At 35.8% G+C, this 12,985-nt stretch overlaps 2 protein-coding genes across 2 annotated transcripts; one reads left to right on the forward strand and one right to left on the reverse strand.

The window, feature by feature from the left end:
• Positions 1-361: 361 nt before the first annotated feature.
• On the reverse strand, positions 362-3,253 carry GCK72_025933 (uncharacterized protein; the record flags this gene model as incomplete). The annotated part of the gene is made up of 6 exons (XM_053736563.1): positions 362-743; positions 1,960-2,177; positions 2,225-2,553; positions 2,605-2,848; positions 2,892-3,074; positions 3,125-3,253. 6 exons carry the CDS (start codon positions 3,251-3,253, stop codon positions 362-364), a joined length of 1,485 nt encoding a protein of 494 aa, XP_053580129.1.
• An 859-nt stretch (positions 3,254-4,112) lies between these two features.
• Positions 4,113-7,087, forward strand: GCK72_025934 (uncharacterized protein; the record flags this gene model as incomplete). Its single annotated transcript, XM_003099952.2, has 10 exons — positions 4,113-4,174; positions 4,229-4,307; positions 4,365-4,550; positions 4,602-4,842; positions 4,894-5,132; positions 5,178-5,395; positions 5,442-5,653; positions 6,456-6,661; positions 6,716-6,888; positions 6,937-7,087. 10 exons carry the CDS (start codon positions 4,113-4,115, stop codon positions 7,085-7,087), a joined length of 1,767 nt encoding a protein of 588 aa, XP_003100000.2.
• Positions 7,088-12,985: the final 5,898 nt, after the last annotated feature.

The raw sequence follows: 12,985 nt of genomic DNA on the forward strand, positions 1-12,985 counted from the left end.
TAGTGATAATGAGAACCAGCTCCCCGTGAAAAGTGGAGGTGAAAGGAAATGAGAAAATAAGGAGAATGTTGGCACGACCATAACTATTTTAATGTATCTAGAATAATTTAAATATTCAGGTTTTGAAGTTGTCATCCTCATCGAAGTATTGTCTATCGGATACCTTCTTGTAGTCCAACTTTTTTGAAATTTGCTTCATTTTTTATTATATTAGTATGAAAACCAGCAGGACACCACAACAGAATGCAAATTATGTGCTCCTAGTACCCTGAAACTGATGGCAAACATAAAATTTTGACATTTTCTTGTCACAACTAAAAATCTTCATATAATTTGCAACAGTGTATCAATCTTCATTCAATCAATATTCTCTATCGACTTTCTCAGACAAATAAGTCTGAACTATATTCATCTCATTATTAGAATCCATCTCTTCTCTATTCTGCAATCTTTCCCATTCCGTGAGAGCACTTTTTGACGTTTTCCATCCAAAACAGTCGAGTGGTGTGATACGACACAGTTCTAAGGACTTCGCTCTAGATAGTGCAGTGTACATGTGCCCTGGCTCTAACATCGTCATATCACATGTGAACCAGGACTCTTTAGCAACTATGATAACACCGTCAAACTCCATTCCTTGACTTTCTCGGATAGTGAGTACTTCGGCAAGACGAATTGGGAATTGTTTCCAGTTACTTCGGTCGAGAGAGACACGTTCCAAATCTACAGTGCCACATGGGAATCTGCAAGCAATTACATAGAATAACGTCATCAAAACTGGAAAAACAGAATTCCTATTTTTACTAGCCGAGCGCAAACACTACCCCCTTCGCCTCCCACTATCTCTAGTCTCTCTTTTCCTATCTCTATTTTCTCCTTCTCCCGCCGCATTTCTCTCTGTTATAAACTTCCTCATGCCCTCTTCACAATGTGTCCTCGGTAGTATAGTGGTGAGTATCCGCGTCTGTCACATGCGAGACCCGGGTTCAATTCCCGGCCGGGGAGAATATTTTTTGTTTTTTTAAAGAAACATTGAAATATATGATTTTTGTTAGAATGTTCCAGATTTTAATAGTTTGGAACGAAAAAATTATTAGATGAAAGCAAAACGTTCAGTACTTCCACTGTTTCAATATAAAATGACATTTTGCAACAGTGTGATCCGATGCCATTAACATTCCCTCAAAATATTTTTTCAATGGAATTCATATATAAAAAAATAAAATGTTGAGTTTTGTAGTTTAAATTGTTTTTTAATTGAGAAATCCCAGAGAATTATAGGTATGGGTTATGGGCCATCGATTCAAGCGGGTGTCTATTCAAGTGAGTAATTTCTCATTCGGCTTGTAACTTTTTATGGGACACCGATGTATAAAAATTTTCAGATGGGACTTTCGTCAACAGAGCGACGCACTATCAAAAATATAATTTCAATTGAAATTTGAGCGTTTTTTATTCAGATGGCTAGTAATGTAATTCTCACTCCTAATTTTTCAAATGTATAATTCATTTTTTCAATACTTCAGGTCTGTCGTAAAGCAGACGGATAAGCATACTTGTCACGGGCCGGCCCGTGGCCCGGCCCGGCCCGCTCGGCCCGTTTTGAAACATTTTGAGTTTTTGAACTTTTTTTGGAAATTTTTGGAAATTTTTTGAAATTTTTTGACAAAAAGTATAGTTTTCGAATAAACATTTAAAATTGAATCAAAATGTGAATATGTATGATAATTTAAGCATTTTTGCTGTTTTTTTTTCGAAAAAGTTCAAAAAAAATTGGTAAAAATGGGTACCCATTTTTGAATCCGGGCCGCCGGGCCGGGCCGGGCCAAGAGAAATTTTAGCCCGGGCCGACGGGCCGAGCCGGGCCGGCCCGATTTTTGACAAGTATGCGGATAAGATCTTTTCGTTCGAGGCAGGATGGTCTTATTTTGAACTGAAATATTTTCAGATGATACTCACTCCACTGTTATCGTATCCTTTTCAAAATCCATCACCGTGCCCAACGTTCCAGCATGTACATTATATTCTTCAATATTACAGGTCAAAACAACTTGAGACCCTTTTGTTACTTTAAGGTCATCTTCCTCCTCAGCACCATCTACTAAGACGGTATTCGTTTGTTTCACTGTGACTTCTTGTGGAGAGAAATCTCCAACTGGTCCAACTTGAGTGAGAACCTGAAACAAATCTACTTTGAGTGAATTTCGTGACAACTAATATGTACCTGGTTGACTTGCTCCACCATATGCTCATCTGGAACCAGTATCACAAACTTTTTCTGAGGATGAGCTTCTCGCAGTGTTTTCAATTCTTTCATAACATCGCCTATACCGATTTCAGAGTCTTCTCCAAGTTTGCACACTTCCAACAACTTTTTTTGAACGTAAGCAACATTATCTGATGATCGAATTTTCTCAAGAATCTGAGCCTCTTCTGGATTAAACCTCATTCTCATGTTATCTTGTAGTTCGAACAATTCAAACAGACTCCAAAGAATTTTTGGAGAATCCGGAGTGGTTAAATCGCGTGGTTCACGATAACATCTCTCGATGTCTGAAAATAAACAACTCGTACAAAAAACTAGTACAATAAAACTGATACTACCTCTGTATATAACAGGTGCTCTTTCTTCGGGTCCCAGTTGCAATAAATCTCCAAATACTATTACGGATAGACCACCGAATGGTTGTTTCGTGTTCAGAACGTCTTGTGAACGATGATCAATTCGAGCAAATACCGTCGAGTTCACATAATTGATATCATCAATCATGAGCACTTTGCATTTTTTCCATATGCTGTGTAGAGCTTTTTTTTGTTCTTTTGGCAAAGGTTCAAATGGATCGTAATTCTATAATGACTATTTGAAAGAAAAATAAGAAGAGTATTCTAACCATAAAAAGAAATGTAGAATCTATTGTACGGGCGTTAAGTTTTTCAGCTGACGCTGCTGTCGGAGCAGTGACAAGACAACTGTTTTCACCATGAAGTTGACAGATTTGATCACGAAGAATTTTCAAAAGCAAACTTTTGCCAGTTCCCGCTGCACCACCAATCAATAAGAAAAAGGAGTTGTTCTGGAAGCGAGAAATTTTCCAAGCTAAATTAATATGTTAACTGTCCTTACCTCCATATATTTAACTTTTTCCATCGTGCAATCCAAAACTTGCTCCTGTTCACAATTCAGCTCAATTTCGATCCCGTCTACTTCTACTTTGCAATCTATTATTTCCATTGGCTCAATTTCCATATCCATTGTTTCCTGTTAAATTTGAACAAGTTATTTTTTCTCATATCAAAAATGAAAATGAACAAGAAATAAAATTCCAAGCAATTTCATACATAGTGACTTTTCCATATAAAAATAATGTTTATATACACTATTTGCCATGAAGAATTCCGTGTGCACACAAGTCAACGTGTTCTCTTATCGATAGTACACATTTACACATGTGGATTGAAATGTCAAACTAAACTTTTGCTAGAAAACAACTTCCCTATTTTCACAATGTTCTGAAAAAGAATGAAGAACTTTTGTCGACCAATCCGTGTTTATTTTTGTTTGTGAATAACTTCTTGGGGCGAAAATATGGTTTGTGTTCAGTTTAGATGGTTAGAAGACCCTAAAATCTGTTTCAGGAATAATAAAACCGTTTTCAGAACACAATTCCCTTGTTTCCGTGATAACATGATTTTCAAATAATTTCGAAAACAATGAGTCATTCTTCTCAAACAAGCAAAAAAGCCGTCAACTACTCCGAGAGACAGCAATGCACGTTTTCATCAGTTCTATTTGATGATTTTCTGATTATTTTAAATCTTGAAACCACTTTTTCTTCCAATCGTCTGCGAAACTTCAGTTTGTCACCATTTCGTCAAGTATATGAATGAATCATTGCATAAAACAGTCTCTGCTCTCAATGTTTGTGAGTGTGTCTCGCTGCGATTCTTATCAGCATTGTTTGATTTGCGAAAGAAATCTTTTTCGAAACGTAACGTCTTCACAACTTGGATAGGTATAAAAAACAGAGCAGTTTGATTTATTATAGTTTTCATTCATCAATCAGTTGTGTCAGTTTTTAAACTAATTGCACTATCATATTCTAGAATCAATAATGTTTGGCGCCAAATCCAAAGCAATCAACGAACCTGCCAAAAATCTCCCGGTGACCTTTACGTATGTTTTTTTAGTTGCAAATTCATTTCGAAACAAAACATTGTAAATTTTCAGACGTCAATTCCTATGGACACCAGTTGAAGAACAAGAAGGAGTTTGCGAGTATATCAAAGAAAAGCTTCATAAAATTAAAGTAGGTTATTGTGTTATTTATTTACAGTAAAGTTTTTGAATATCCTTGAATTTCCAGGAAAAACCGTTCTACATCTACCTCTTCGGATCTGAAGACACTAATCAGCCTGAGTTGTGCAAAAAGCTCAATGGAATTATTGTAGAGTATTTTAAATCAAAAGAAGCATGTTCTGTGTCGGCGCCCAACGATTCATATGCAGCCGATGTAAATGGTTCTCATTTATGCTCAACTTTTTTGTTGAAGGTAGGATTTTTATTTAAAAAATGGTAATTTTATATTGTTTTTTGTTTTCAGCTTGATGGGGATCTCTCCAATGAGAATATGAATCTGATGGACAACGACACTGAGAAACAACTGGGAAAACTACTTTTGGGAGTCAAAACTATTATATTTTACAAGTTCGATCTGATAAACCCTATTTTTCTCAAGCGAATTGACCAGCGTTTGAGAATCATTTTCAAAAAAGAACAACCGTTTGGAGGACTATCAGTTATCGCTTTTGGAGATATCGCTGGTCACTCAATACTCACTTCAGGTCAGTCTACACAGTCAAATTTTATTATAAAAATGAAACAGTTTTTTTTAGAAATATTGAAAGACTTCGAAGTAATTAGTCTTTCAAATCTTACCCCAGACAATGATGAGGATGAAGAAACAAAACTGGAAAAATATTATATGGGATTATATAAGAAAAAGAGTTTCAACACAAAAAAGACAGAAGTTTGTGCTTTTGATGAACTGAAAAGAAGAAAAATGAAGAATCCGGAACTTCAACTAGTAGTTTTGTCATATAACAAAGATTTGATTGAATTGGTCAATAAAATGGTGAGTGTAATTTATCTTAATTAATTAATTAGTAATTTTGTTCAGGAGCTCAACGAATTAAAAGATGAAAAGAAAACTTTCCGTTCCAACCAGGTTACCAATAAAAGTGAAGACAAAGTTCAAAAGGTCAAAAAAGTAGTGGACAGTCTGGAAATCGGAGTTGGATCTACAGTAATCTCTACTTGCGATCTTAAAGAAGTAAAACTCGGAGAACTAGGAAAAGTGACATCCTTTAACAATCACGATGGAAGCATTACCGTTGAGTAAGTGACTCATAGAATCTTCATGAAAAAATAGATATGTTTCCAGTTTCCATTCTGAGAAATCTGTCAAAGTTAGGACTGCACTTTGGACAGCGGACAACTTGCAAACAATTTGGGAACAGTTCCCACTTCAACCAGCTGCTGCATTGACGATGGAAGATGTTGAGGGATTGATGTTCGATGGAGTCATTGTGATGCCAGATGGGATTAATGATTCAAAAACAATGAATAAGGCATTAGGAAAAGCTAAAGACTTGGGTAATTGTACAATTACTCCGTATACAACAGAATTGTTTTAATGTAATAAATTGGTTGTTTTTATTTAGTAGAAAAAGTTTCAAATAATCGATGGCTATACTAGCCAGGTATTATCAAAGTTCAAACGTTTAATATTTCAACTTGACATCTATCAGTGTATTTTTCTTCAAACGCCATATTGATAATAAAAATGACGTCATCTAATTGTAAACACCGCCAATTTTTTTTTTTCAGTTTTTTTTTCCAGCTGTCAGTAGTTTTCTAACCGCATCATGATTTCTTTAAAACGGTTGTTTTCGTGAGTTGCTTTCGATCAATTACCGTTAATTTTACCCTACAAGTTATAGAACTTTTACTAGTAACCAAAACGGACAAAAACAAAAATTTGAGAAATGGAATCTCCTGCCAAACGAAATCAAAATGATTTGTATCAACCATATGGATCTGAAATCGAAGTATATTGTCCAAAAAGGTGAATGCAAAAACTAAATATGTGTTTTAGGTGCCGACTCCGCAGCACGAGTCATACTGAAAAAGCATTGGTTGAATCAATGAGGTTTAATGTTGACAAGTTAGAAATTGAATCCGACCATGGACAATTTCGTGTAACAGTCATACTGGACAAACGTTCTAAAGACGTCGTTGTCTTTGAATCAACCAACTTGAAAACTCTATTCAAAGTTGCACTTCCCATGCTGCTATTTGTGCTTACTAATGGTGCAGTTGATCAATTTTCGATAAATAGAAAATCAGGTATAAATTTTCAATGAGTTCTTCGAAAAAACAACTTAAATTATTCTAGGAACTCCGGATTACGCATCAACACTATTTGCTAATATGAAACCTACAATTCTTTTTCGTATAAAACGTATTAACTTTGGTGATGCTGTTTACAAACAGGGCGTAGAATTCATCAGATTCTGTGACCCAATATTCATTGAATCAGTTGAAATGAATGCAGATAACAAATCACCTGATGCACTAGATAGTATTCTGGAAACCACATCTGTAAGAAAAAAATATAGAAAATCATGACTTAATTTAAAAAAAAGCTTGTTTCAGCTGAAATCTACTACACAGTGGACTATACACTACTTGAATCGGTCAGATGCAGCCACTAAAGTTGCTACTCATTGGAACAAAAACGATGTTGGCACTGGTAGAAGATTTTATTTTTCTACAACCGTTCCAGGAACTCTGAGCTGTTTTGAATCTGCGTTCAAAGGTAGTCTTATGTAAGTTTATTTTTGTTGTTACGTCAAACATAGATTAGAGTTTTTTAGCCACAAGGGACAAAGTAGAATACGCGCGGCTATGGATAATGTGGATAGGCATATTGTTCTGATAATGTACAAGAGGTCAAGCATCTATGAGTACTTTTTGCTCATGACGACTGATAACATTTTTGATATTGTAGATAACCAGTTTGAATAATTAGAACGTTTATATTTTACACATCTCTCTCACTTTATGCCGCCAACTCCTACTATATGTTTTATGTTTAGTTTATCTCGCTTATTTCCTTGCATTTCAAAATTTTTAATTTCATTTTATTAACCGTTTGTAAACCATCCTATTTTTCCTTGCACCTCTTCTTTTTTAAAAACTATTTTTAATCCATGATAGTCCTGTCCTTGGTACATGTTTTATAATCTACTTGACCCTTCGTCATTACTAGTTTAGCGGAGGGATTGTTTGTATTTAGTTTCACCGTTTATTTTGATCCCTCATTTTGATACATTTACATTTTGATACATTTTTTAATTTAGTTCAAATAAGACGAATGTCAAACAGCCAAAAACATTCACTGATAAAAAACTCTCTTTTTCCACTTTCTTACAATATTTTCACATTCAACTCTTATCATTTTCACTCATTCACTTTAACTCCACTCGTATTCCTTTTTAATTAATCGATTACTGTTCAGAGTTCAATTAACAAGTTATGGACGGTCTTACAGTGGCGGCGCTACGGGACCACATAATAAGGTTTGTTAAAATGTGTACATAGGTCTGTCAAGTTTTATTTTCAGAGTTCGAGAAAGTTGCATGTCATTGAGTGATTTTGTTGAAAAGTTTGTGTAAGTGACCATTGATACATTTTTGGAAACATTACGGTAATTTTCAGTCAAGCCTCTGGTCTAAATGCCAATGACGTTATCAACTTACCACTGTTATTTGGAAACCATGATAAAACATCTGTTGAGGTTGATGGGCTTTCTTTGAACACTGAACAGTTGAAAGTTTTCAACAAAGTTATGAACCATCTAAGGAAAGATCAAGATCCAGTGTACATGTTTGTCAGTGGACCCTCAGGAGCAGGCAAAACACTGCTACTGAAAGCTCTACGTGATGCTACCCGCTCTCACTTCCATTCGGAGGAAGAGTCTTGCATTGTAACAGCATTCACATTCACAGGAGCTAGAAGTATTGATGAAGCCACTATTAATTCTACTTTCAGAATTCCGGTTAGCTTTTTTGAATGACTTCAGAATAATAAATAATACCTGTTACAGGTGAATGCTAAAAATGATAATTGGATAGGATCTCCCCAGAAAAATTCAAGCTTCGAAAACAAATTGAAAAAAGCTAAAATAGTGTTGGTTGACGGTATCAACTTTATCAATGCGTCACTAATTCATTCGATGGATCAAAAACTGAGAAGTGCTCTAAACGGACAAAAACCATTTGGTGGAGCGTCTGTCATAATGTTTGGCGACTTATATCAAATGACACCAATCAATGGATCCCCAAACTGGAAAGGTTAGTTGAACTCAAGCTATTTAGACTCTTACAATGGAAGCCTTCGGAGACGCGGTTTTCAAACGACTTATAAATTTGGCCCTAGGTACTATCGACCACGGGAAGTTGATTTCTGCCATCAAAACCGGCTAAATTTTTCAGCGAGCAAAGTTATGAGCTCTCAAACTTTTCATATGGGTAAGCTTTTTCACATGGAATTTCAAATCGGCTTCATATACGGCACCAAGCGGTTCCATATGTGTTTCTTGAACGGTTTGGAATTCTTTGGAATCCATTTGAAATTCTATGTGAAAAAATTATTCATACAAAATTTTTGAGAGCTCATAGCTCTGCTCGCAGAGACATTTAGCCGGTTGTGACTGCAAAAATGGACACCACGTAGTCGAAATTGCCTAAAACCAGATTTGTAGATTGTTTGAAAGCCGTATCTCTAAAAACTTCCCTACTGAATATTATAAATTCTCAGGTAGCACTGCTAACTCATTATGGAGACTGATGAAATTAGAAGAGCTGACCAAGAATGAAAAAGTGGTGGATCAGGATGATTTGGACATGCTGGACGTTTTACGAGTTGGGGCGCCGTATCTTATTCAAGCTGTGTCTGAAAAACTGAAGTCTATGTGTGAAATGAAAGGAGAGACTATGGAAGATGTGATTCAAGAAGTTACAACTTTGAAGTTGAACAATTCTGACAAGAGTTTTGCAGTTCTTACCAATAAAAACAACGATGTTGACAAAATCAATGAGAAGGTAAGAAGAATTCATTACAATTTTTTCTCTGATTGTTTTAATTGTTTAGATTCTCAGTCAACTTGGGAGCAGAAGAATGTTCAAAGCCCAAGACTGTGTGAGCAATTTGCGTGGCTCAACTTCTACATATAATCTGATTGGGAAGTATGATAAGAAAGATTTGGAAGTAGCTATTGGATGTCAAGTAATGCTGACAGCAAACTACAAAACATTATCTTATGGAACTGTTGGAAAAGTGACTAGTTTCACAGATGACACTATCACTGTCAAATTCCCCACTGGCCACGTCCCTCTGACCAGATGTGGCTGGTTGCACTTACAACATGGCTGGAAGCAGTTCCCGTTGGCACTAGCAGAAGCATTCACTTTCCATAATTGTCAAGAAATCACTGTTGATGGTGTCGTCATTTTTGGAGAACTTGAAGAGCGGAATGCCTACACTGCGCTGTCGAGAGCTAGATCCCTGAAACTTTGTCGGATTACATCGATTCATGTTTTGGATAACTTGTCGAACAGGAACTTGGATGAAGAAAAGAAGGAGATGGCAAGGCTGAAGCGTAATTGTTGATGATGGTGAAAACTTGATGAAAATGTAATTTGTAGTATTTAAGAGAAATAATAAACTGAACATATAATTCTGAGAATCGTTCTCTCCTGATTTTGCATAAAAACATCTGCCTGGCTAGAAAATTGCAAACAGCATTAGCAGTTTTCACTTGTTATTCATATTCAAAATGTCCTGTGTATTTGAAAACACATTTCTTGAATCCGACAGATTCCTATCTTACGTTTTGCATGGACTAACTTCAATCGAAGTTCCAATTCATTTGTTTGGTGTTTACCTTATCATATTCAAAACACCAAAAACTATGAAATCTGCTAAAAACAGCATTCTCCAACTGCATATATTATGCTCGATCATGGATTTGATGATGAATAGTCTTTTGAGTTTCTATATATTTATGCCGTCTCCAGGTGGTTATCCAACAGGATTTATGAGAACACTAGGAATAAACCCTACTTGTCAAACATTTCTTGCTTTCAGCTCTATGCTAGGTACTTCCTTGTTTTTGGAGAAGAAACCTAATTAGTTTTTCGAATTTTCAGCTGTTGCATTGTCATTCATCTCATTTTTCGAAAATCGTTATGATGTTATAGTGATAGGCCAGATTGGGAGATCCTGCAAACGGAATATATTCAGGATTCTTTATTTTGCAGCAAATGTTGTTTACGTCGAATTGACCATGGCCTACATTTTCTGGCGCTTGCCAAGCGTTGAAGAAGGGAGAAAGGTTATTTTCGAAGTATGGCTCTTTTAAGTTAACAATGTTACTCACTTTTTTCAGACACTGCCATGCATTCCAGCACATTTAGTCAACAATCCATTTTTTATTCATTTGAATGCTCGTCTTCCAATCATTCCAACACTATCAAGCACAATGATTCTTGTTATATTTACACAAGGGATTTACTTTGTTATTTATACAAGTTATCACTTATTCAGTGCAGTGGAGAACGTTTCGAAACACACTCGTTCTATACAGCAGAAGTTTTTTGTAGCCATGTTATTGCAGGCTTCAATACCAACTCTTCTCTTTTTTGCCCCACTTATTTGTTATTATATGATATGGAGGTTGTTTTATTACAATCAAGGCATGCACACACCAAACATATCAATTTTTATTTATCTTGTTTTGTTGCAGTGTACAACAACTTATTGATGATAGCAGCTGGATGCAATGGATTATTCAACACAATTGTTATGATATTGGTTCACCACCCTTATCGAAATGCTGTCAAAGAAATGTTATGGATGAGAACAATAACTGATAACCGAACTACTTTTGTTGCAACTTTGAGACCTATAGTGGACCAGAGGGAGTTGGTTGCGATTGATGGATAATTTGAGTGGATATTCAAATAAAAGCCAAAACTGAAATTGCAGAATTGCATTTTGTATTAAAAAGAAATTTTCAATTACAGTATAATACATGTTACTAAATAAACTTAATTAGAAAATACCACATTCTACTTTGCCAAATTTTCTCATTTCAGTTTCTAGAGCCACCTCTATGTGTCGCTGTGTTGCGTCGTTGAGCTACCAATGCCCACGAATTTCTCACCGCTGTTTTTTCTTGTTCTAATGAAGATTTTCGAAAATGTTTGATTTTTATTTCATTTGATTAATGTTTTTTATTACAACCAAAGTTCTGCTCAGATTTTTCCAAGAATTCCCTTTGACTGCGCTTTTTCCCATGTTTGTTGCGTTGTCAAGTTTGACTTCTCAAAAGCCAGATTGTTAAATTTTCAGAGGCAAGAAGGGAATGGTGTGCTGCTCATAACAACAACTTGCGTCGAGACTGGCTCCGTCATTGGCACAAGGAAAAAGATCCGGAGAACAGGAGTAGCAAATGAAACGGTGGACTGCTCGGAATGTGGTGACACGTGGCACAAAGTATGTGCACTACATTTCAAAGAGGAAGCAAGCATGGTTAGTTTCTCGTGGCTCTTGACGATATTTTCAACTTGTTATTTTCAGATTGCCGAGCTCTCCTGTGGTGTCTGTAAGAGGATTCCAGATACCTCGAAGAAACGGTGGATTGCCCGGAATGTGGCAGTTTGTGGCACAAAGTGTGTGCACTACATTTCGAAGAGGAAGCAAGCATGGTTAGTTTCTCATAATTCTTGACAATATTTTTAACTTGTTATTTTCAGTTCGCTGAGCTCTACTGTGGTGTCTGTAAAAGGATTCCGGATACCTGGAAGGATCACTCCGATAAAAACGGCACATGTATTCGAAAAGGCGAGGAGTACATGTGCCGGAAAGCAAAAGAAAGATGTCAACAAGGACAAATGGACAATAAAAGTAAACCATACAGAATATAGGTAGAGATTTATTTTTGTAGTTGACAACTTTTTTGTCAACTACAAAAATGAAGCTCTACCTCTGTTCTGTATGGTTTACTCTGTTTCCAACACCTTGTTCATAACTCAAATCCCTGAGTGATATTCACTGCTTTTATGTTGTTTTTTTCTGGGTGTTTCTTCTTATTGCTCATTCTTGATAGTGGTTCAATACTGTTTGATGTTATATTAGGCTGAGTCATAAGTTTCTTTATTTTTTGAGATGATTTTTGACACGCGATTTCTCGAAAGCTAATAACTCACATAATGAGAAATATAATTGTTCAGTACTTATAACTCATTGTGATTCTACCTGTGACTTGACGTCCGCCATCTGCTTAATCTCAGCCGTAGACAAGTCAAAACACTTGAGGAACCCTTTTTTGGTACAATTTTTCGACTTCATTTTATTCCTATAAAATTTTGGCGAGAATGTGTGAGTCAATCGGAATTAAAACAAGCAAGAACATCTATGTATAAAAAACTAATAAAGATATTTGAACTAAACAACGATGGTTTAATGCGGGTCTTTAAAGAAAGGTGACCATAAGCAATTTAGAGAGGTGCGAGTATTTTCGATTTTTCTTTAACGCTAGATAGGGAAATCAGTGGAAATGTTTATTATTGAATAGAGTAGACATTGATGTTTTTAAATTTACTTTGTTTCGGATATTCACACCATTTGTCTTTTTTCGCAAGAAGCCCAAAGTTAACATCATCAAATTCACGTGATTTTTGAGTTTGATGAAGCCTTCTGCTCGTACTTTTGAATCAATCCACTATATCTTTTGCACAATTTTAGAGTAATGTATTTACTGTTGATTACTTGTAACAGAATATTTCAGACTTGTTCGTGATCGTTGAAAAGAGATCCAGACTTCACTCAGGTCTACTTCACTAATATTCTCAAAAATGT

Source organism: Caenorhabditis remanei, chromosome X, assembly GCF_010183535.1.
Source record: "Caenorhabditis remanei strain PX506 chromosome X, whole genome shotgun sequence".
In the NCBI taxonomy this organism is placed as follows: domain Eukaryota; kingdom Metazoa; phylum Nematoda; class Chromadorea; order Rhabditida; family Rhabditidae; genus Caenorhabditis; species Caenorhabditis remanei.